At 35.1% G+C, this 26319-nt stretch overlaps 1 protein-coding gene across 50 annotated transcripts in view; it reads right to left on the bottom strand.

Moving 5' to 3' along the window:
- LOC126723826 (putative disease resistance RPP13-like protein 1) overlaps positions 1 to 26319 on the bottom strand; it is a 155971-nt gene that overhangs the window by 20488 nt on the left and 109164 nt on the right. For 3 of the 50 annotated variants that reach the window (XM_050427686.1, XM_050427691.1, XM_050427731.1), the window contains 14 exons: positions 22754 to 24695; positions 22585 to 22620; positions 22157 to 22305; positions 21162 to 21412; positions 20132 to 20579; positions 19974 to 20033; positions 19689 to 19872; positions 18730 to 19552; positions 18483 to 18578; positions 17571 to 17722; positions 17177 to 17300; positions 16639 to 16775; positions 15959 to 16051; positions 14781 to 15532 (listed from right to left, as the gene is read on the bottom strand). In XM_050427686.1, coding sequence (XP_050283643.1) covers positions 22806 to 24695 — 1890 coding nt within the window. In that variant the 3' untranslated portion in view covers positions 14781 to 15532; positions 15959 to 16051; positions 16639 to 16775; ... (9 more) ...; positions 22585 to 22620; positions 22754 to 22805. The other 47 variants (XM_050427733.1, XM_050427734.1, XM_050427711.1 and 44 more) reach the window with 46 other exon arrangements.

The following is a 26319-nucleotide window of genomic DNA, read 5'->3' as shown; positions in this document are numbered from 1 at the left end:
TTTCAAATGTTTCCTGTAGGTTGTCCAGATGGCTTCCCTCGTCTATGCTGTTCACAAGCATGTCGTCGACATAAACCTCTACATTCCGTCCTATCTGTGGACGAAACATGTGATTTACTAACCTTTGATAAGTTGCCCCTGCGTTCTTCAAACCGAAGGGCATTACTTTGTAACAAAACAAGCCTTGGCTGGTAATGAAGGAAGTTTTTTCCTGATCAGCTTCATCCATCTTGATCTGATTATATCCTGAGAAGGCGTCCATGAAGCTCAGCAACTGATGGCCAGCCGTAGAGTCCACCAATTAATCAATGCGTGGCAATAACTATCCTTGGGACATGCCTTGTTCAAGTCAGTGAAATCTATGCACATTCTCCACTTTCCATTTGCTTTCTTCACCATCACCACATTGGCTAACCAATCCGGGTAATAGACTTCCTTAATGAACTGTGTCGTGGTCAGTTTCTAAACCTCTTCCTTGATCGCCTTATCCCGCTCGGGAGCGAATACCCTCTTCTTCTGACGAACAGGCTTAAAAAAGGGGTACACATTCAATCGATGAGTGATTACACTTGGGTCGATTCCCGGCATGTCGTCATGGCTCCAGGCGAAAACATCGATACTCTTTCTCAGGAACTGGATGAGGTCTTTTCTTGCCTTCTCCTTCATACCTGTTCCAATTCTGGTGAATTTCTCGGGATCATCTTCCCGCAAAAGAACATTTTCCAATACTTCTGTGGGCTCTGCAACAACCCTTCTTTCCTCAATGCTCATTGTTTGCACCTGTTCGTCCAAAGCCATCATGGCTAAATAGCATTCTCTAGCTGCCACAACTGATCTCCTTGTGCTTGCCCTATCCTGTACTCCATAGGGAATTTGACTGATAGATGGTAGGTAGATGTTATCGCCTTCCAACTGTTCAGAGTTGGTCTTCCAATAATGGCATTGTATGAAGACGAACAGTCCACCACGAGGAAATTGACTTCCCTAGTTATCTGTTGCGAGTATGACCTTACCACTACTAGTAATGTAATGGTGCCTACGGGTTGCACATTCATTCCTCCGAACCCTATCAATGGTGAGCAAACTGGATGAAGTTGATCCCGCCCAAGCCTCATCTGTTGGAAGGTAGGGTAGTACAATATGTCTGCTGAGCTTCCATTGTCAACTAACACTCTCCTGGTTGTATAATCTGCAATAAGCAGAGTAATGACAATCGCATCGTCATGCGGGTGATGGATCCTCTCAGCATCTTCGTCGGTGAAGGAAATGGTCAGCTCGTCCATTGATCTCGTCCTTGGTGATCGTCCAGAGAGCTGGACGTTTTGCACCACTTTGAGACAAGTCTTCTTCGACTTGGAAGATTGCCCCATCGAGTTTCCTCCAACGATAATCCTTATCTCTCCTAGCGGGGGCCGGGACAATTCCTCCATTTTTCCTTTCAACTTCTCATCTCTATGATCCCTTCCAACGAAGTGCCTCAGCTTTCCTTGTCTAATAAGATTCTCAATCTGCTGTTTCAGGTCATAACATTCATCCGTATCATGCCCATGGTCCCTGTGGAAGCGACATTTACTCTTATTGCGCTTATTGGGATCTCCCTTCATCTTCTCTGGCCATTTTAAGGACGGGTCGTCTTTGATTTGCATGAGCACCTGATCAAGTGGAGCGTTCAGGGGCGTATAGTTCTGGCTTCTTCTCAAAGGACCCGTCTTCCTGTTATCTCGTTCCTTCTTATCTTCCGTCCGTCCCTTCTTTGGACGAGGGCCTTGTTCTGAGTGGCATGCTGGGTGCGCTTCCATCCTTTCAGCTATTTTCCTCTTCTTGGCTATGATCGCATCTTCTGCATTCATGAAGTTCTGAGTCGAATGGACGAACTCAGCCATGGTTTGAGGCTCCTTCTCATATAGCTTGTGGATAAATAAATAAGAATTAATCCCGTTGTGGAAGGCCGCCAATAGAAGCTTGTCATTTACCTCATCCACACTAAGGGCTTCTCTGTTGAAGCGAGTGATGAATGATCGTAGGCTTTCATTTTCCCCTTGCTCTATGGTCAGCAAGCTGGACAAAGAACGCTTGTGTCTCTGTCCCCCGATGAAATTGTTAACAAACAATTTGCTCAACTCTTTGAAAGAACCTACAGAACTTGGGGGTATTTTGCTGAACCAAACTCGTGCCGAGCCTTTAAGGGTAGTAGGGAAGGCTTGACACATGATTTCATCAGGGACCCCTTGAAGGTGCATCGTTGTCTTGAATGTAGCAATGTGATCAAATGGGTCACGCGTCCCATCGTATGAGTCCAGGGAAGGCAGTTTGAACTTTGATGGTAGAGGATGGCCGTTGATGGAAGCCGTAAAGGGAGAGTCAGTTCTGTGGACCAAATCTTCTATAGGATTCATCCTCCTCATGTTCTCTTTCATTTCCTCCATGACTTTCTTCATTTGGTCCATTTTTTCTTTCAAGTGTGGTACCGTCCGTGAAGTGGTGCCTCTAAACTGACTTCCGATCTCAGTATTCACTCTGTCACCATGGCCTTGTGTTTGTCCTCCTCCTTCGTGTTCCTCACGTGTCTGTCTTCTCTGATTGATCTCCATTCTTAACTCTTGGTTTTGGCGAGTCATATCCGCCATTGCAGCCGCCATAGATTGCACATGTTGAACGGACGACGTCTGCATGACTGGTGCAGATTAGCAATCACGTTGGGGATCACTTGAAGCGCCTCTGCTTCCTTGACGGCCTAGGCTAGTAGCCCTTGACCTGGTTCTGACCATCCTAACCCTTTGTCGCGGAAAAGAAAGTCGCAAAACAATCTCTTCCCACAGACGACGCCAACTGATATCGCTCCGAATCAGTAAGGTGGATGATCTGGCTTCGGTGGGCTACTGAAGCGGTTGAAGGCCTACAAAAAGCAAGCACAGTCAAAGAGGAGACCGGAGAAGACCGGCCAAACCCCCTCTGATGTAGAAGTTAGTCTCACAGGAATGTAATTCCAAGTATTCGGGAGTCAAGTCTCAAAAAATTTCTTACCTCTCTCGGGTTCAGACCGGTCCTTTATATAGGGATCCTAGGGACGGTTATTTGTCCAAATAACCTCCCCAAGATTTGTGGAAGCCAACGAGTTCGGAGTTAACTTCCTAAACGGCTATTAAAATTGTAACTGCTAACGGAAGTTAACTCATTTGGTGGATTCATGGCGATATTTATGGGTTTAACAACCGCTACAGAGAGTCGAAAGTCTTCCAAGTGTTGCGTATTCGTCCGTCTGGTGGAGGACTATTTGGTCGTCCATGGACATCTGAAGGTCGTCCATGGACGACCTTCATGGACGACTTTATCGTCCATGGGAGACTTCACTGGTCAATAGTAGTATTATTGTTCATAACACTTTTACTTCTTCTGGGGTGATTCTTGGTCGAACTTGCTCAATTGGCTCCGGACGACACATTTGGACGAACTGGAGTTTGACTAATTTTTTGCTCCCCTTTCACTACCTATTTGTGAGGTAAATTAAAATAATTTTATAAAATCTTAAATTGATTAAGAAACTATACCATTGCTTGATTTGCTCTTGTATGACTTCAATTTGTGTTACAATTTGATGAAGAAGCCATTGCTTGAACTTGCAATGGCTTACAAAAAATTTGTTTGTCAAACAGTTTCAGATACTGCAAAAAAATAACTCAAAAAGGCAGATATTAAAACTTTTGAAAGACCAAAAAAATTAAAAAATTAGATGATTCAATACTTAGAAATTATTGAAACAAAACAAAATATGTATGACTAAATAATAGAGAAATATAAGAGAAAGATGGATTACATTAAAAAGAATAATCCATGACTATAACTATTGAAAGGAATCAAAAGATTCAGAGCCTATACACACACACAAAAAACAAAGAAATATAAGAAAAAGATGTGTTACCATCAAAAGAATAATTCAGATGTTAAAACTTTTAAAAGACTAAAAAATATTAAAGAATCATAAGATTTACTTTCTATAAATTTTTGAAAAAAAAAATTTATATGATTACACAATAGAGAAATATAAAAGAATAATTGATTACCTTCAAAAGAATAATACATGGTATAGTCATTGAAATTTGTTAAACATGTTCAAATATTGCAAAAACTAATACAAATTCAGATGTTAAAACTTCCAAAATGTCAAAAAAGATATATAATTAAAGAATAAGTTATTGAAACAATTCAAAAGAGAAATATAAGAAAAAGAAAAAAGTATACAAACCCATAAAACAATAAGTTTTAAATTTTAACGGGTCTAAACTTTAAATGATGAAAAACCATAAAATAATTTTTTTAAAAACAAAGTAGAGGAGAAGAAAATAAAAGAAGAAGAGCTCATACATATGCTCAGCTTTATAATATATATATATATATATATATATATATATTGGGGTTTGCATTGCTTTTATAGTGTTCATGATTAACCTTACAAATTTGGAGATAAATGATCAACTTTTGAGTTTGAATTTAAGTTTGACTCTCTCTCTCTCCTTGCAAATTTGGAGATAAATGATCAACATTTGAGTTTGAATTTAAGTTTGACTCTCTCTCTCTCTCTCTCTCTCTCTCTCTCTCTCTCTCTCTCTCTCTCTTATGTATTTGTGTATAAAAGAATACACAAATTTGTATGATTCAAGGAAAAGATGTAGATTACAAAGAAAGTATCAAAATATTCTCACAAAACCCAAACTCTAAAGAGCTCTCTCACCACAGGGAGAAACCTTAATTACATTACAAAACCAATGTTAAGGCACAAAACATGTGTGTGTGTGTGTATATATATATCCGTGGAGCATAATTATGGAATCCAAGTAGGACTTTTTTGATAAGCATCCAATTAGGACTTGGATTGCTTAAGTCGGCAAAAGTATTTTATATGGATTTCTAATCTATATATATATATATATATAACCAAAGTCATGTGATGCACCGTATAGTTAACAAATGTTAAATATTTTCACTTTATTCAATGTTACAATGAGTAAAAAAAAAAAAAAAATCAGAAGATCTAGAGTTAGAAATTAATGAAACAAAACAAATATATATATATATATATATATATATATATATATATATATATATATATATATATAACCATACAATAGAAATATATAAAAGAAAGATGGGCTACCCTAAAAAGAAAAGTTACATGGCTATACTCTATAGTTGTTGAAATCTACCAAATAGTTTTAGATATTGCAAAAAATAATCCAAAAATTTAAAAGTTTAAACTTTTGAAAGGCCAAAAAATTTAAAAATTCATAAGCAAATCTAAATATCGCCAAAAAGAATGTATCAATTCTCAAAAAGATTCCAACACCAGCAAAAAAAGGACAGAAACTTCAATTCGAAAAGGAATTTTAATTGGAATAAATTTTTAATGACATGGGATGAAAATATGGAAAAATAAATAAAAGCCATATGCTAACCTCCATGACTATCATAGACACCAAAGAAAGGTGGAACTGTCCAAATTTGGATAAGCTACATGCTACAAAAGAAAAGAAAACACGGTAAAATAGCTTAATCTATAGAAAATCATTGAGATTATGAGTCCACTCAATAGACCCATTGAAAAGGCGTTCCAAAGAAAATTGTGCTGATGTGGAAAATTTTTTTTTTTAAAATTTGTTTTTAAAATTGTGCTAACGTGGAAAATTATGGAAGTTTCAAAAGTTTCGGTTATATATATATATATATATATATTAGATTATAATTAAACTATACTTTGTGTAAAGTGGCATCTAAAGTCAAGATTCAACGTTCAAGTGCTTCAATTTGATGGAGCCCTTCATCAAATAAAAAATAAAAATAAAAATAAAAATAAAAAGGGATAAAACTCTTTTTCGTCCCTATATTTTCACAGATTCTCACTTTGGTCCCAAACTTTTTTTTTCACCGCTTTTAGTCCCTATTTTGAAAAACGCGTTTCATTTAAGTCCCTGACGTTACATCAGAGATGGAAATTGCACAGCTGGCAAATGGAAAAAATTAAAAATATTAAAATAATGCACCCTGTGTCCACGTGGCTTTCCACGTTAGCCTCTAAATTAAAAAAATTAATTTATTAATTTTAACTAAATAAAAAAATTAAAAACAAAAATAAAAACCAAACCCACCAACAACAAATTTCAAACCCAGCAAATTTAAAACCCAAAAAATTAAATTCAAACCCATATTCCGAAAATCTGGATTTGATTTTTGTGTTTGATGTTTTGTGTAAATTTTAACTAAATGAAAAAAAAGGAAAAAACTGAAATAAAAATAAAAACCTAGAAAAGTAAGAAAATTCAAAACTCCAGAAACTTCAAAACCCAGAAGGAGAAGGAGAACAAGAACAAACCCAGAAAATCATCAGTGCAAAAAGAACAGATCTAAGTTTACCACTATTTAGTACAAACCAAAAAACTAAAAAGTAAAAATTAACTATCAAATTATAGATTTCCCCTCTCTTCCTATAAATTCCCAGCAACCAAACACAAACTTAACTAAAAAATATATATAATCAAACCCCAAATAAAAAAAGCAAATAACAACCTGCCCAGATGTACAATCCCAAACCCTCATTGTCTCGTCTATACTCCCCATATAAAGCGAATTCGAATCCGACTTCAATTCAATCCCACTCACAACCTGTTCATCAAAATCCAAAATCAAACCCCAAAAAACAATCAAAATCACATAAACCCTTAAAAAGCACAACTTTTAGATGACCCTCGAGCTGCGCCACCATCGAAAAATTATCACCGATGCTCCAAGAATGCAAGTATCGACACTTTTTGCCATAACCATAGTTCCCTTGGATCCAAAAATTACAAACCTTGGAAACCTTCTCGATGGGCTTATTGTTACGCGTAAGAGTTCTATTACCACCGCCGCCGCCGTGGGCTCGACCCCAAGTGTTGGAGTAATTGGGTCTGGAGGAGCGTGGGCCGGAGAAGAAAGAGGAGGAAGAAGAGTAGTCATCGAAGAATCCATCGCCGCCACCACGCTCGGAGGAGCTGTTGGGTGGCGGAGGTAGTTCTCTATGAAGATCCCACCTACCCAAAGCCTTCATGCTAATCTGTGCCACGCTGATCTGAGGCCCAAAAGCCAATATTGAAAGAGAGGAGAAGCTTTCAAGGTGAGAGAAAGAGAGGAGAGAGCGTGGGAGAAAGAAACTCTGAAAGTGAGAGGAAGAGAGAGAGTGAGATAATTTTCTGGGTTTGTTCTTGTTCTTGTTCTCCTTCTGGGTTTTGAATTTTTTGGGTTTTTGAATTTTTTTACTTTTCTGGGTTTTTATTTTTATTTCAGTATTTTCCTTTTTTTTTTCATTTAGTTAAAATTTACAAATTAATTTTTTGTTTGGGATAAAACCCTTTTTCGTCCCTACATTTTCACACGATTCTTATTTTGGTCCCTAACTTTTTTTTTTTCACTACTTTTAGTCCCTATCCTGAAAAATGCGTCTCGTTTTAGTCCCTGATGTTACATCAGAGACGGAAATTGCACAACTGGCAAACGGAAAAAATTAAAAATATTAAAATAATGCACCTTGTGTTCACGTGACTTTCCACGTCAGCCTCTAAATTAAAAAAAGTAATTTATTAATTTTAACTAAATAAAAAAATTAAAAATAGAAATAAAAACCAAACCCACCAAAAGCAACAAATTTCAAAACCCAGCAAATTTAAAACCCAGCAAGAACAAGATCAACAAAACACAAACCCAGCAAATTTAAAACCCAAAAAATTAAATGCAAACCCATATTTCGAAAATCTGGATTTGATTTTTGTGTTTGATATTTTGTGTAAATTTTAATTAAATGAAAAAAAAGGAAAAAACTGAAATAAAAATAAATACCCAGAAAAGTAAGAAAATTCAAAACCCACAAGGAGAAGGAGAACAAAAACAAACCCAGAAAATTCATACCACTGTCAGATCGAACGGCCGAAAAGAGTAGAGGAAGAGCTAGGCGGCGAGGAGGGAGAGGAGGATTACGAGGGTGAAAGGGTGGGAGAGGAGTGAGACCGCGACTACAAGCGCGAGTAGAGTTAGGTAGTTCACGCGGAAGTAGGAGAAGTTCTTGCGTACTCGCGATGCGGCTTCAGTGAGCAACTTCGGTCTTGAAAAGGTGGTGCGGTCCACAAGCTCAATCCAAGGCCGGTGGTTTGAGAGCGCCTGGCACGTGTAGCCAAGGAGGCGCATGAGGAAGGTTCTGATTTTGAAGTATGGCGATGGCGATGATGATGATGATGTTGTCATAATGGAAGGTTGCAATTTGCCGGTTGATTGTGGATTTGAGATTGGAAGTATGGCTGGAGAGGCCATTGATAATAGAGGAAATTAAGTAATAACTACTTTTATGTGGTGGTAATAAAAGCTTTTCTTTCACTTTTAAGAGGCTCGAACCTGGCTGAGCCAACGAGGAAGAGAAAGAATTAAAGTGCGGTGTGATTTTCGAAATATGGGTTTGAATTTAATTTTTTGGGTTTTAAATTTGCTGGGTTTGTGTTTTGTTGATCTTGTTCTTGCTAGGTTTTAAATTTGCTATGTTTGAAATTTGTTATTCTTGCTGGGTTTGGTTTTTATTTCTGTTTTTAATTTTTTTATTTAGTTAAAATTAATAAATTCATTTTTTTAATTTAGAGGCTAACGTGGAAAGCCACGTGAACACAGGGTGCATTATTTTACTATTTTTAATTTTTTCCGTTTGCCAGCTGTGCAATTTCCGTCTCTAATGTAACGTCAGGGACTAAAACGAGACGTGTTTTTCAGGATAAGGACTAAAAGCAGTGAAAAAAAAAAGTTAGGGACCAAAGTGAGAATCGTGTGAAAATGTAGAGACGAAAAAAGGATTTTATCCCTTTTTTGTTTTTAAAAAATGACGGGGCATTTGTGGGCATTATTTTAATATTTTTAATTTTTTCCGTTTGCCAACTGTGCAATTTTCGTCTCTGATGTAACGTCAGGGACTAAAACGAGACGCGTTTTTCAGGATAGGGACTAAAAGCGATGAAAAAAAAAAGTTAGGGACCAAAGTGAGAATCGTGTGAAAATATAGGGACGAAAAAAGGTTTTATCCCAAAAGAGTATAAGTAAAGGGAATTGTAGTGTAGACTTCTAAAGTTCTAATTCTACCGGTAGCTTTCCTTTGTAAAATCATAACCATTGATCACCTCACCCAATTAGATATTGAAGGCCTATAAATTACAAATTAGGTATCTTAATTTGATAAGTGCACCTTCAATTGACATAAACAGATTAAGAATGTCAAAAACCCCAAATTTTGCATGAGTCCTAACTTTAATAATTCTTTGATTATCCCCAAATTTATAATGTCATTACCCAGTTGATGTTTTATTTTTTATTTTTTTTATTATAAAAAACCTAATTAGATGTCCTAATTATACATTATTCCTTCCAATTTCGTTAAACCCTAACCGAATTGAAAAAACCTAATTTTCACAACTTCAATTATTTAAAAAAAAAAAAAAAAAAAAAACCTTCTTTTATTGAATCAATTTACTCTAGTCAATTTCTAACCAAATTAGGAGTATAAATCTTTAGTTGGTACCCTTAATTACATTTGTGAGCAATATATTTTAATAATTGATAGTCAAAATACAAAATCCCCGATTTAGGTATAAACCTAATCCTAATATGCAAGATCTTAATAATATGTCAAGGAGCCATTTTTATTTATTTATTTTTGGGTAGTTCAAATGTTCAATTTGGGTCCTTAATTCCTTGATTTATTTGCTAATTAAGGGAAATTATAAATAGAATATAGAAATCCCAAAATATGCCTCAAACCTATCCCAAAATTTAGGGTTTGTATAATTCCATCCAAAGCCAAAGGAAAAAATAGGCTTGATTATCTACGGGTGAGTGTTTGATTACATGAAATATGCAAAGGATCCAAACTATGTTTTTTAAATTAAGAAAAGAAAAAAAAAAAACTTTTGATTTCTATTAAGGTTTTTCGCAATTAATACAAGTGATGGCAAACTAAACCATGCAAGTTATTGTTAATTTTAATTTGTGGTAAATTGTTACTAGTTTTAATTTAAATATAATATTTATTTAAGATTTAGCTAGTAGCAGTCTAATATTTAAAATTTGTTGTAAAAATATTGTAGTAGCATTTTTTTATTTTAATTTCTTATTCTTCATTTAATTTTTCCCTTATCTCTTTATTTTTTAATTTTATTTTTTATCCAATACGTTTCTTCTTCTTTTTTTTTCTCCTCAATTTTAATTTCTTGTTTTTTATTTTATTTTTCCCTAATCTCTTTGTTCTTTATTTTATTTTTCATCCGATATGTTTCTTCTTTTCTTAATTTTTTTCCCCTCTTTCTCTCTCGCTTTCACTCCCTCTCACACACACACAGACTCTGTTTTTGAGGGTTTTGAAATAAGCCCTAGTGCCGCGCTTTCTCTCTCTCTCAATAGTCGCTCGCTCTCTTCCTCAATCAGCAAAAGGGTCTGCCCTCCAAACCAAAACAAAGTCCTAGATAAGTTTCTGTGTTTTTCCATCAGCAAATTGCTTTTTTTTTTTCTGTTTTGTTGATTTTGGTTGGTGGGTACTTTACCTATACAATATTCTTCAAATTGCTTTTTATTTTTCTCTTTGGATCATATCAATGTTTATGTGCTAGTTGGTTTTTTTTTTTTTTTGGTTGTTCTCTGCCAGAGAAGTTGCTCTGTTTTTATGAGTGTGTGTAGACTTGGTATGAAATTACTAAATACAGCATGATTTATTATTTAGCATATTACATGTTGCCGTTTGCCACTAATAATAATATTCTTTATAATCAATTTTTTTTGTGATGGCGCACTGAAATTTTAAATTGACTTGTTTTTTCAGTCTCACATCATGTCTGAGTGGGCTGATCTTCCGGATCTTATTCTCTCTGAAATAACGCGTTGCATATCTGTCTATGATGATTTTGTCATCTTTGCTGCCGCCTGCAAGTCATGGCGACGTGTCTATTCAATGGAAAAGCCTCCATTATCTCCTAGGTGCCCTTGGCTTCTGCTTGCAGAAGAAAAGGAACAAAAAAATCATACACGTGTATTTTTCAATGTATTCGACAGTAAAGTTTACAACTTCAAGTTGCCTAAATTTGCTTGAAGAATATGCATTGGAACATCTTTTGGATGGATTCTTAGTGTAGGCATTGATTTCCAGATGAATCTCTTTCATCCACTGTCTAAACACCAGTTAAGTCTTCCCCCTCATCCATATGTTTGGGACCGTTATTGCAATTTTGAACTCATTCCTTTAGATTACCACGATGTCTTTCTTTACAAGTGTGTTTTGTCAAGGAATCCATGTAACTCTGTAACTCATGAATATGATCGTGATTGCATAATCATGGTTATCTATTCTAATTTTAGAACATTGGCCTCCACTAGACCGGGATATAAAGATTGGATTGATATAAAATGTGATTCACGATGTTTTTATGACATTGCACTCTACAAGGGAAAATTTTATGCTGTAAACAATCATGGTAACGTTTTTGTTTGTCACATTGATGGTGATATTGTGTTCACGGAATGTATTACATTCTGTTGAATCATCAGGAGATCTTTTGTTGGTTTCACGCATAAGAGTAGGTACTCTTTATGATACCGATAATGACTTTGAAGATGATAATGAGGATGTGAACTTTCATGAAGATGAATCCAAAGAAGAAGAAGATGATGATGATCAAGATCAAGACCAATTTAGAGAACTAGGACAAGAATGCATGTTTGAAATTCCATATGTGACAACTGGGTTCAAAATTTTAAAATTACAATGTTCAGCTGAAGTGAAAAGCAAAACTGAATATGAGTGGGTGAATGTTGACAGCTTGGGTGATCAAGCATTGTTTTTGGGTGGCAATTCGTCAGTGTCTTTGTCTGCATCAAGCTTCAATGGATGCAAAGCTAATTGTATCTATTTTACCGATGACAATTTTGACTACTCTACAGCATCCTTAAATGGTTTAGCCTACGATATGGGTGTATTTAGCATGGAAGATGGAACAAGTAAGCAGCATTACAAAGGCAAATACCTCTCTTCCTTTAACTTACATATGACATATGCACTGCATATGTTGATTTAAATAATTGAAGCTAGTGAATGTGTGTAAAAGACCTGCCTTTGTAATCGGTCTTTGATTAATTGGTTTATTGAATAATAATACAGTTTTTTTTTTTGGTTTTTAATATTTAATTGCTATAATTTATTAGTTTTTTTTTTCCCATGATATGATGCCATACTTATGTTTTTCACTTATATGATGAACAATGGAACCTATTGTCCTTATTTTTGTCTATTTTTTGTCTATTGATGAAGAAGGCATTAGTCCTTAATTTTATTCATTAACTCACTCTACGACATAGAGTGTGCATATTCCAAATGTCAAGAGAAAAGCTTTTGATGTTATATAGAGACAACAAAATAAGTGTGGTGAAAATAAAAATATCATTTGATTAGTAACAAGTAGCATTATCAATTATTTGCCAAGAGCGTTATAGTTGAATTGACACTTTCCCATGCACAAAGTGCTTGGGGTCTAGAAGGGAAAGGGTTCTAGTTGCGGGATTAATAGTATATTGTAACTATTTTTAAAAAAAGCATTATTGATTATATAAAAAGAATTAAAAAAAAATGTAGATGAACAAAAGAAACAAACTTTCTTGAAAGAGAAGTCAAGCCTTTAATAATACATACTCCACTAAAAAGACGTGTAAATAAACGTGATGTAGGGAACAAAGTAATTGTTTAAATGTTTGGAAAAATATATCTTCCTTGAGTAAAAAAGTATGGGTATTTGGATTTAGGGGTAAAAGCTAAATTTTGAAACTTAATGGTGTAAAATCTAAACACCCCCAAATTTCAGGGGTAAAATTTAAACGCTCCTCAACTTTAGGAGTATAATTTGCAATTTAGTATTTAAAAAATATATATCTTCCTTAAGTAATAAAAAAGTATGGGTATAGGGAAAGTAGTGTAGACTTCTAAATTCTACCAGTAGCTTTCCTTTGTAAAATCATAAGCATTGAATTGATCACCTCGCCCAATTAGATATTGAAGACCTATAATTACTAATTAGGTAGCTTAATTTGATGAGTGCACCTTCAATTGACATACAAAGATTAAGAACATCAAAACCCCCAAATTTAGCTTTAATGTTTATAATTCTTTGATTAACCCCACATATATAATGTCTTTACCCAATTGGTGTTTTTTTTATTAAAAAAAAAAAAAAAAACCTAATTAGATGTCCTAATAATACATCATTCCATCCAATTTGGTTAAACCCTAACTAGATTGGAAAACCCTAATTTTCACAATAATCCAATTATTGAAAAAAAAAAAAAAAAAAACCATCTTTTATTGAATTACCTCACTCTGGTCAAATTCTAGCCAAATTAGGAGTTTAAATCTTTAGTTGCGATCCTTAATTACATTTGTGAGCGATAAAATTTAATAAATTGATAGCCAAAATACAAAATCTCATATTTCGGTATAAAACCTAATTCTAATATGCAAGATCTTTAATTATAAGTCAATAAGCCTTTTTAAATAATTTTTTTAATCAATGGTGGTTCAAATGTTCAATTTGGGTTCTCAATTTCATGCTTTATTTATTAATTGAGGGAAATTATAAATAGAATATAGAAATCCCAAAAATATGCCCTAAACCTATCCCTAAATTTAGGGTTTGTATAATTCCATCCAAAGCAAAAGGAAAAATTTTGGCTTGATTATCTATCAATGAGTGTGTGATTACATGAAATATGCAAATGATCCAAACTGGGTATAAAAAATAAAAATAAAAAACCATTTTAGATCTCTAGCGAGGTTTGTAGATGATCAAAAGAAACAAACTTTCTTGAAAGGGAGATCAAGGCTTCAGTAATACATACTCCACTAAAAAGACAAGGAAAAAGTTGTGATGTAGGGAACAATTTAATCATTTAATAGTTTGGAAAAATATATCTTCCTTAATTAGTAAAAATGTATGGGTATAGAGAAAGTAGTGTAGACTTCTAAATTCTACCCGTAGCTTTCCTTAGTAAATTCATAAGCATTGATCACCTCGTCCAAGTAGATATTGAAGACCTATAATTAATAAATAGGTAGCTTAATTTGGTAAGTGCACCTTCAATTGACATAAAAAAATTAAGAACATCAAAAGCCCCAAACTTGGCCTAAGTCCTAACTTTAATGATTATAATTCTTTGATTGACCCCAAATCTATAATGTCTTTACCCAATTGTGGTGTTTGAAAAATAATAATAATAATAATTAGATGTCCCAATTATACATTATTCCATCCAATTTGGTTATATCCTACCCGGATTGGAAAAACCTAATTTTCACAATACACTAATTAATATAAAAGAATAAAAATAAAAAAAAAGTTCCCATTTTTAGCTAAATTTCATATATATATATATATATATAACCAGAGTTTGTATTGAAAAAACCCTTGCATATTTAGCAAGAGATAATTTCAGGTTCCCAAGTGGCATAATTCAATCAGTGTCTCTTCCTCATCAATCAAAGTCAACAATGATAGGAAACCATGACAAAAGTTTTCATTACCTGATCCCGGAATTCAGCTAATGTGACCATATCGACAATAATGTAATAAATCAATGTAATGCAAGGTAACCAGCACACTTTACTTACAGCAGTCAAGCACAAAGGAGTTTAAATTTTGAATTGAAATTGAGTAGATAAAAGTCATAAAACTACATAGTTGAGGCGAAAATTAATGTGCTTTCACTGTCTAGAAATTTTTTGAAAATAATGATAATGGTCTTACTAAATATTCCAATAGTGAATTACAGTACCAATTAAAGTGGTAGCTCTTAAAGTTATAATTTCAAGCACAATGTCTGATGGAGTCCAAATAATTTTTAGGCCAAGATTATTTGATGGCTGAGACAAAATTTCAAAGAACAAATTTCAACACGCTAGTCAAATTGGTTGCTAGTCAACTGCATCCTTAACTATATTTTGTAAACTGGTAATCTTGCTTCTTTTTAGACGAGCCAAAAAACAGCTTAAAGAAACCTCAATAGAACATATGATGTATAAGATAAAAGTCACATTACAAAGGACTAGGCTATAGCAAAGAAGAGGAAGATGTAGAATTGGCAAGCCAATGAGCATTAGTGAGCATTCAACCATGGACTTGACAAAACCATAGCTTAAAAATCGCAAATGCAGCAAAGCAATGTCTTCTTTAACAGCTTGTCTCTCCCACTTCCACAACAGAGGCTGCAAACCTCAGAGGCCACTGATAACTACAAATGCAGTGCACGCCTTTCATAAGTACATAGGATAAGGTTTCCAAATTGCTTGACAAAGTCTACACCTCAACGGCAACTTTTTATTTTGGTACTGACTTCCACTTGCTATGCCCAACAATCTGCAAATCATATCCAATTGCACGCACAAAGGAGGTTCTCATTACAATGATACCCAACCATTGCTTCTTGACGAATCATGATCATGTGCCTGCAATAGTAAAGAGCTTGAGAAGCATGACAACCTTCCCTTCAAACGTGTCCCACATTCCAGCACTTTAAAATAGCACACAAAGTGGCTATAATAGCAAGAATAGCAGAAGAAAAAGGGATCATTGTCCGTAGAGATAAAACTTTAGGTCGATAACTGGTTAGCCTCCATCAGGTCGAATTACCTATGAAAAACTTGCCTAAAAGTTTACAACGAAAATTCAGTGACAACTATGAGTCTTGGTTTTCTGTAGTATACTACTTTCTTATATTTATGGGAAAGAAGGTACTACAGCACACACTAAACTAAAGAAAGAAAACTTTGAAAATGAAAAAAATAATAGAATTCAACAAAAAATTCTATAAGTTATCTCTTAAGTTGATGGCGTTTTGAAAGATGAACAAGGTCAAAAAAAGGGGCACTGACCTTTTTATCTACATAAACGCGGGTGGAAAAGTTGATTTCAGTTTCTGCTCTCCCAGGCCAGAATGCCTCCTTTCATCTCGCTCTTTATGCCCTCTGGAGATTGTGCCATGATGCCAACCAGTCCATAAAGTGGCCAGTGGAGAGGAACATCGAAAAATGAAACAGAAGAAATGGAAAAAGAAAAAAAATTAAACAGTCAGCAAATAAGATATGCCTTGAGTATTCAAAAAGAGCTACCATCAACAATGAATTTTTACTTCTAAAGTTCATATAATAGCATGGAAGGTTCTTTCCACTGAAATATAATCAGGTGAATCATCAGCCATACCAAAATTAACTTAAATTTAAATCAAACAAGAAATATGGAGAAATTTTTCCATTTGTGTCTAAAACTCAAATCTGTCATATGATTAGTATTTGTTTCTGAAACTCTGCATATTCAGGTTCTTGAGTGTTGTTTTTCAATTTTATACATTGCTTTGGGAAACTAGGCCTCACCAAAATGCATTTTTGTCTCATTTAATAGCTACAGAAAGTCTCCTTTTAGTATATGTTTACTAAATGGAATTATTAAGCAGGTTATATTGATGGTAGTATAGTGGGAACATGTCTTCTGTGCCTGAAGAATTAACCAAGTAACGAAGGATTATAAATGCAAATAAGTGATAGTAGTAAACAACCTGAAGTGGAATCAGCTACACATAGAGGGCAGGTACAAATTGAGAAGAATATTTGTGAATTACGGTCCAACCTCCCTTCTCCTTCTGGCCCTCCTTTCATATTTCCATTGTGAAATCCCTGAAAGTGGTCATGAGCTCTGAGAGGGAAAACACACGCGCGCACACACACACAATCAAAATTATACACTTATCACAAAGAGCATAACTCAATCAATGTGTCTTCCTTATTGATCAAGTTTAAAATTTATTATAAAAAGAAAAAACTTTAGTTCAAATACAAACTACAACCGCTATTGATGAGATAAAAAAGGAGAGATCCCCATGCCAAGGGACTTTCATTTACAACTTTCCATTAGCATACCACACCAGGAATCAACCAGTCATCTAATTTTAAAAAGTTCAGGATAATTGGCAAAAGTCAAGGAAGTGATTGATGGAGCAAAGAATTCATTCTCTATTGGAAAGCCTCCATATGTGACAACATTATCAGCAATTAAAGCAGCTAGCATTCCATTTCCAGAATATGAGCAAGTCTCACCTAAAATTATGAGTTGAAATAAATGGGGACTCCTAGGCTCAATAGGCAACTTATAAGCTTGTCCCTGTTGTTTGACAAGAAATGTAGTTTGCTCTCCACTTCCAAAAGTCTGAACATGTATCAGCTAAAATGAAAGAAATTTTGTAATTATAAATGCCCATAGTTCACAAAAGAAAGAAAATTATTATTTTTGAGAGCAAACGAAAGCAATGTGAAAAACAAGATTAAGAAGCATCAATCGTCAAAAAACCAAGAGCTCAGAATCCATTACGTCACAAAACAAGTGTTCTGCTTCCTTATTCAGTATACAACAGCTATCTAAAAATATTAAGAAAAAACATCAGCATAAGTTAAGGAATGGTGGGGTTACAGTGCTTTGGAACAAATGAAATACCTGCCCATCTGTAACGCAGGTGACAATGCTTGAATATCCTTGCAAAGCATGATCTTTGGTTGAAACGACATTCTGCTCAGGCATCTTATTAAAAAGCTATCCTGTCATTTGTGCGTTTCCACTAATCATCGTCTTACACTATGATATGTAATCTGCAATCAATCAAATTCCAAGATAAAACGTCTCCTCTAGGCATTTCATCAAACAACTACATGTCTTTAGGTATAAGAGGTTCACACAATTCAAATAATTCACAAACCATAAGAGATGTTGATGAGCTAAAAATTCAATGCCATTCGATACAATAATAAAAAAAAAGATCAAAATTAAAATAGAAATGATTTTCCAATTTTAATTTTAAAGCGATTCAGTTCAATATAGATCTAAGATATTTCCTCGAATCATTGATAAAAAGATTTTTTTTACTTGTTTCTCTAACTCAATTCTTAGAGAAAAAAAAAACAATTTTCAATAACTTGTTGATCCCTATCCCTGTTCCCAGATTTCCAGATTTATCGTTTTTTTTTTTTTTTTTTTTTTTTTTTTTTTTTTTTGCATTTCCGAGCTTAAGTTCAACTGTTAAGACGGAAAAAAGGAGAAGAAAAAAAATGAGTGTAAATCCAAAATTTTACATATCACCAAGTTTTGAAATTCAAGAAAAGCTTTTAGGAGTTCAGAAGCTAGCCTCTACTGCCCGACAGCAAGAATTAGCTAATAAGAGGTTAAGGTTCAAAATTTAAAAGTCACATTGTCTAAATACACAGATGGAGGAAAAAAGAGGATTTTGTTCTTTCATTTTGGGTATATTGTCGGATTTAGCAATCTACATCAACAAATTCTTTAACTGCAATATTGTGATAGCAAATAACGGTGGATTTAGCAATCTATTACAAGGGAGTTTACGATACGTACAACTAAGGTGGAGGGAATCCAAAAAAAAATATAGAGAGAATTTATTGCCTTATGATGCTTTTGCTTCCAAATGTCTCTTATTGGAATTGCAGATGCCTGTGGACAAATTCAAGATCAAATCATTTAGCAAGGAAGTGGAAGCACTGTACTATTTACCAAGACCAAAAAGAAACAGGCAGAGCAAGCAGACAAACGTATTTATATACTTAAACATGAAAAGAAGATAAAGAAAAATATTTGTAATTACCAGACTTGCAAACAGAGTTCAAATAGTTTGCTGCTTCCATGTTTTCAATAGTTTAGCACATATATAATTAACAGGTTGGCCTCCTTTAAATCGTACAACCAATGAAAAACTTTCCTGAAAGTTTTAAATGAAAAATTCAGTGACGACTATCATCTTGCTTTAGTAAAATTTACAGAAATCCAGATCAAACAAATAGAAATATGAAGCTAAAGTTTCTCAATTCTATCTGACACTTGTATCTATCATATAGTTATTCTTTGGGACAACTCTGAACATTCACCATGATATAAATTCAGGTTTTTTGTTTTTGTTTTTTTCATTATTATATCTCATGTTAGGAATGTACCCTTACTAATAGGCTGCCTTGTTTCATTCAAAAAATGCAGAAAAGTCCCTCCTAATAACGTAGTTTTACTCAATGGAACTAATAAATAAGTTAAAATTGATGGCTCAGGTAGTGTAGTGGAAGGGTATAATCTGTGCCTGAAAATTCATCAATATCGATCATAAGTGAAAAAAAAAAGATGATACTATTTTATAACCTGAACATGGTAAGCCTGCAAACTGAGAGGAAAATTAAACCCTTTATCCCATGGAGAGAAATTCAATTCGTGTGTCTTCCTCATTGATCAAACTTTTATATTCCAGTTAGCCTTCTGAGTTAACAATGATGAGAAGCTATGACAAAAGTTTTTATTATTATTACCAGATCCCCAAATTCAGCTAATGTTACCATCTCAGCTAGAATCCAACAAATCAATGTATTGCTGGGTAATGACCAATTAGCCCGTTATGAATGCAACCATCCACCATCAAAGAGTAGCTGAAAACTTGAAATGAATTCGAGTTAGACATACAAATCAAAGGCTGAAATTTCTGTGCTAACACAATCAAGAAAATTTTAGAAGGGAAAGAAAATATGTTGATGGTCTAACTATATAGCTAATTACCATGCTCACCATAGTGGTTGATCGAAAAGCTGTGATTTCAAGCACAATGTGTAATGCGGTCTGAACAATTTTTTAAGCCAAGATTGTTTGATTACTAAGCCTGAAAGTAAAGTTTCAAAAACAAATCTTCCAACACATTTGTCAAACTGGTTGCAGGTCAACCGCATCCCTTACTATATAGTGTAAACTGGTACTTTTGATTAGGCACAAAACAAAACATAAGTTAGACAAAGGAGACAGGACACAAACACAACAAAAGGTTTGATACAGACAGGACCAAAATAGAGCCCCTACCTACCAGCAGAGGACCAAAAGATATTCATATAGTAGTTTGATGTCATCTTTGCATAGTGCCTGAATTGACAAAGAATTTTGGGATCAATACCATTAGAGCCAACACTTCTTATACTGGTTAATAGACTTTAAAGGTCACCAATATCACCTGCACTCACCCTGTCCTGAATTTGTCTGTTTTCAAAAAGGTTCTCAAGCTATTTGCCAGTTGAGAGCACAAAAACACTTAGAATTCCCATACGTTTCAAAGCCAAAGAGCTTGTCTCAAAAGGAGAAGGAAGGCAGTGGATTTGGAATTTTTGTCCCAGCTAACACATCCAGCAGTAATAACATTACTCATTTCTTTCATTGCAAAACAAGCATGAACCTTTCCAACTTCATCTCTTATCACATCCTGCATAACCAGGAGTTGCCATCCCTGTCTGCCTCTAACATACCACGTCCAAAGTACTCACCTCAACTTGATAACTTGGTCCTACTTTAACATGTAAGCCTCCCTACAACGCTGCTTCATTTTCTTAATATAATCGAGCATTGTCACAGCATTGACCTCACTCACTGCCTTTGGTGGTAGCTTTGTTTCTGAAAGCCTAAATCACCCACAGCCTGTAGCAGAAAAAGAGTAATTTATCATGTTGAATTGACAATTCTAATTTTTTTTTCCCTTTTTAAGTAATTTTCATTAGCAAATGAACTAGTTCTGCTCCCAAGCCAATTACCCACGGAGTAAGGCTTCATATGGCTCTTTATAGCTACAGTTCATCACAGATGTGAAACACACAAAGGACCATAATTTATTTCACTAAGTTATATTTGAAATAGTCCCCCCAATGAAAACTACAAATAAAATTCCTTTTCAGTATATACAACTTTTGAGCAAAAATTAGAAAAGAAATGCTTGAAGGTTTCATTGCCTCTTAAAACTATACCTAATTTCTTATGTCCACTACCTTGAATATGCATCACACATGGGTGGTACCGATTGTGTAAATATGTTTTATACAATTATTGTTGCTGGTCCTCTAGGTGACGAGCATTAGTGGGAATTTGCCAATAGCTTGATGAAACCAGGGCTTAGAAGATTAGGAACACAGCACAACAATATGTTAACAGTCAATATGTTAACAGCATGTATCTCACAACTTCATGTTTTCAATCCACAACAATGGCTGTAAACCCCAGGCATACTCGTAAGTACAAGTGCAGCTGCTGCACCTTTTGCAAGTACATAGGATAAGGCTTCACAAATTGTCTGACAAAGCTTGGACCTCACCTGCTCCAAACCCACCACTTCCACCAAAGATCAACACTTGCCATGCCTGACCATCACCAAATTGTATCCTACAGTAGGTTTATAGCTTCTTAGAGATTGATTCCCAGCCTTTTCTTCTTGAAAGATCAAGACCATATGGTCACATTCCTGAATTTACAAAGAGTGGCTGCAATAACAAGAATAACATGTGAAAAAAAAAAAAAAGCAAGCATCTGTGTAGGATCTCTCCATCCAAACTGAGACCCAATTATTAATGGAATTTGATTCAATAAATTCAACTCTGATAGTGAGATCTGATCCAAACTAAAAGGCTCTAGCATTTCTAATTAAACGGTGAAGATCAACATAACTTATTGGAATAGTCAAGTTCATTTATTTCATTCTAATCAGTTCACATTATAATGAACCTATGACATTTTATTTCACCCCAAAAGTGCTTTGGAACCAATGAAATACTTTGACACCATGTGGCAGTTATGATACCTACTTTCTTGGCTACCACATGTTCTTTTTCCATGTAGTAGTCCTTTTTTCTTTTCTTTTCTTTTTTCACGAAATTTTATCTTACCTATAAAAGAAAGGTTGGCATGGGGAAGCCAAGAGAAGTTACAGTAATACTTATCCTTGAAAATGTAATTATTGTTTATTTATGGACTTGGCCAAGAGAACTGTGTATTATAAGATGAAGATAGGACTATTAAAAAAAAAAAGTCTGATTTATTGGAGGCTGTAATGGTATCAGGACAAGAGGGCTCTTTGAACTAACAATAACTGTTGATTAAAAAAATATTTAGTTCTTCTTTTGTCCTGATTGGATGGTTTGTCAAATTCAATATTTTCTAATACTGGGAACTTCCTGAAAAGTTATTTTACAAATGACCTGGATTAGTTTTGGTTAATGTAGAAATACCTGCCATCTGTAGCAACAGGTGAGAATGATCTGATCGTCTGTGCAAGGCATAATCTTTAATAGCTGCTCAGGCATCATATTGATAAAAAGCCATCCTGCCATTATGTGCGTATCTCCACTGATCATTGTTCCTCAACATGATATGTAACCTGCAATTATCACAACACATGGTACAATAATCATCCTGTCATTATGTGCAAATGGGGTCCTTAGTATTATTAGTACTATTTTTAAATGTTCTCAAATTCCACAATACAATATCTATTTCAGGCATTTCATCGAATAGCTAAATGACTCTAGGAATAAAGGGTTCATATGATTTAAATAACTTACAAGTATAAGAGACGTACGAAAAATTCAAGGTGCCAGAAGTTCAATTGTTAAAAGAAGTAAAAAAATTGAACATATACGAACCAAAATTTACATACCTCCTCCAAGTTTTGAAGCTAGACTCTACTGCAACACTGCAAGAATTAGCTTGGGTTAGGGTTTGAATTTTTAAAATTATATTGTTTAAATACACAAACAGAGAGGATTTTATTGTATAATAGTAAAAATTCTTGAACTGAAATATTATGAAACGAAATAACGTTGTACCTGGAAGGAAGATCTCTCTGTTTTGCAAAATTATTTCTGCTGCTCCACGTAATCAAATCATAACCGAAGGGATATTGGCAATCTTTGACCACATTATCCCTTTGTCTTTCTCGCAGTTTTGTTTCAGCACAGGACAATTATAAATATGAAATCGCTGAAGCGAGGGAGGAAAACACTTCTCTGAGAGAGACGCGAGTTTAGGGCATGTATCGATGTCAATTTGTTCAAGTGCAGAGAGGTTTTGAAAGAACTTCCAGGAGAGGAATTCCAAATTTGGAAACTTATAAAACGTCAGGGAAGTGAGAGATGTAGGCAACATCAACATCGTCTTCCCATCTTCCTCTTCTGGAAGCGAATCCATAATTCCTCTAGCAATAAAGAGAGATCTAAGCGACGTGAGTTTGTGCAGTCCAAACTCAAATATTTGCTTACAGAGATTCGCCCCTGCCACCCCAAGCTCTCTAAGGTTGGTGTGGAAACCCTCTTCCGGAAAGGATATGCATTTTAGGGATGGACAATTAGAAATAAGACTATCACGCTCTTGTAAATAGATCTTTTTGAGGTGACTGAGTTCGTGTAGGCCTCTCGGTAAGCGCCTAAGCTTTTCACAATTACTAATTCGAAGATCTTCAAGTAACGTGTCCTTGTGTAACTCGTCTACTATTAACTCCAGCTCTGGACAATTCCCTACGGAAAGGACTTCAAGGGTGGTAGGTAAGATGTCTTTTGATGATAAAGATGTTAGATTTGGGCAATCATCAATATCAAGGCGTTTAAGCATGGCAGCTAGGTCGACTATTGTTGATACGCATTTTAGGGAGGGACAATTATAAATTTCCAAGTGCTCAAGAAGAGATGCATTGTTGTTACCAATGCAGCTAAGATTCTCCTCATTCATCAATAAAGAAGAAGTTGAAGAAGCCCCTCCCTCATCCATCAGAAATTGCAGGGATTCCAAAGCACTACAGCGTTCGATTGTTAGTGTCCTTGGTGTAGACTTCAACTTGATGTTTACAAGATTTTCGCACGATTTGATATTGATTTCTTGTGTTACAAGGGACATAAGCCCATGAGCAACCTCTTCACATTCCTCAACTGTTAATTCTTGAAGCACTGAAAGGTTTGGAATTGAAACAACCAATCTCGCACATTCTTTAATGGAAAGTTTTTTCAATGACGGGAGATGATGGGGCAATTTTCCTTGCAATTTGGGGCACTTAGAGATAGAAAGCTCATGCAAGCAAGGCAATTCTTCTATCCCAACTTTATAAGGACTCCAATCTCGCCATTTATGCATATCCTCAAAGCAAAGTTTCACTAAGGATCGAAATGGTTGCTCGCAATGTTCCCCATAAAACTCAGGACCGACGCTATAGACCCCATCCAATCCCTTAATAACAAGGTGCTTGAGACACGGTAGTTGCCCAAAAGCAGGTAAGAACATGCATTTTCCACACCTTTCAATCCTTACATCCACCATATTAGAGAAAGAAGGATCTCCTAACCAAGTTGGAAATTCTACACCAACATAACCGATAATGGAAAGTGTTTTCAGTGTTACATGAGGTTGTAGCATGTTAAGAATATCTATCGCAACTCCTGCATCTTGTAAATCACCATTCCATTCCATCACCAATGTATCTAAATTCTTCTTACCTTTTAAATTGACATTTCTTGCATCATTGGCATTAAGCATGTTCTCCAAGTGGGAAATGCAAAGCGTTCCCCGAAGAGATTCCAAATTCATCAAGTCTACTATCTTATTTTTCCCCACAACAAAATTAGATAGTGTTTGTAAGCTCTTTAATTTTGCCATTCCCACTGGCATCTCTATAATTGAATTTGCATTTGTAATATCGAGATGTCGAAGATTGACCAAATTTTCAATTTTTTCTGGTAATTTTGTGAGATTGGAACAATCTTTCAATATCAATGTTTGTAGGTTGTATAAAGAACTTATTGATTCTGGTAGACTTGTAATCTTAGTATAAGAAAGGTTGAAGTATCTTAGATGTTTCAAATCACCAATTGAACTTGGTAGCCCAAAGATTTCAAATCCACTTAAAGATAATACCCTTAAGCATCTTAATTGTGGCAACAAACAATATTTAGCATCAAAATCTGTAAAGCCATATCGGTTATATAATGGTAGCGACAGGAAGGTCCTTAAACGCACATCTTCATCAATTTTTTGGTCGCAATCATTTGAAAGTTCAATTAAAGATAAGTGTCGTACCTTTGTAGAAATTTCAGATTGCTTACTACCACCCAATTGATCCTCCAACCTACAGCACAAGTCTCCCGCTGCCCACATAGCTAAATCATTCATAAGGTCATGCATGATAAAGAGTGATTTATCACTGCTTGATTGTTGAAAAAATGATCTATTGAGGAGATCACGAAAATAATCACCACCAAGATCTTCCATTGGCTTCTTTCCTTTTGTTTCTTGAATCAAACCTTCTGCCATCCATAACAAGACTAGTTCTTTCTCTCGAAATTCATCGTCCTTTGGAAACAGTGAACAATAGGCAAAGCACCTCTTTAAATGAGAAGGAAGATAGTTGTAGCTCAATTTAAGAACAGAAAATATACTACTTTTATCTTCAGGAATATCCCAGATCTTGCTATTTAACACATCTTCCCACTCACAAGGATCGTGTTTAGTGCGTAAAAGGCCGCCAAGTGCTTTTGCTGCCAAAGGTGCTCCCTTGCACCTATCTACAATTTTTTGACCAAATTCTTCCAGTTCTGGATACTTACTAAAATCTGTTGCATCTAATGCGTGGTGGGTAAATACACGTAAACAAGCATCACGTGACAACTCTTTCAACTTGTATGGTGAATTAATTCCCATCATTGATGAAACACCATCATTCCGAGTTGTGACAACAATCTTACTTCCTTGAACCCCAAATTCGAAAGGCTTGCATAGTTCAGTCCACAAGTCATAGTTTTCATTCCAAACGTCATCCAGGATGAGCAAGAACTTCTTCCCTGATAATGTATCCTTCAGTTTGCATTGAAGTGAATCTAAATCATTATTATCATCGCAAGATTCAGAAGTAAAAGAGTGTAGAATTTCTTTTGTCAACCTTAGATTGTCAAAATCTTCAGACACGCAAACCCATGCTTTCAACTCAAAATGACGGCTCACTTCGTCGTAAGCTAGTTGGGCAAGAGTCGTCTTCCCCAACCCACCCATACCAACTATGGGAATTACAGAGCGTTGAGCATCACCTGATTTGAGCAACAACTCGACAATAGCCTTTTTATCTTCGTCCCTGCCATAAGTATGGCCTTCATTCACCAGAGAAGTTGTGGGCGGCCTTGGTCTTGTTGTTCTAGTCCTCCTTCCCTCAGTATTTTTTATCAAGTCCAGATCTTTCTTATCAGTCACTATTTTTTGCAGCCTTGTATTGATCTCTTTAATCTTGGACAGCATGTTGACATCGAACACAATAGAACTTGGATTGAAACCCACACAACAAGCAGGGATGAACTTTCGTATCTTACTTGTGCTGGGTTCTTCTGCATTCACCTTACGTCGCAAAGCTTCAGTAGCA

The sequence above is a fragment of the Quercus robur genome, chromosome 4 (assembly GCF_932294415.1).
Source record: "Quercus robur chromosome 4, dhQueRobu3.1, whole genome shotgun sequence".
NCBI lineage: Eukaryota > Viridiplantae > Streptophyta > Magnoliopsida > Fagales > Fagaceae > Quercus > Quercus robur.
This window is presented reverse-complemented; position numbering and strand designations above follow the sequence as displayed.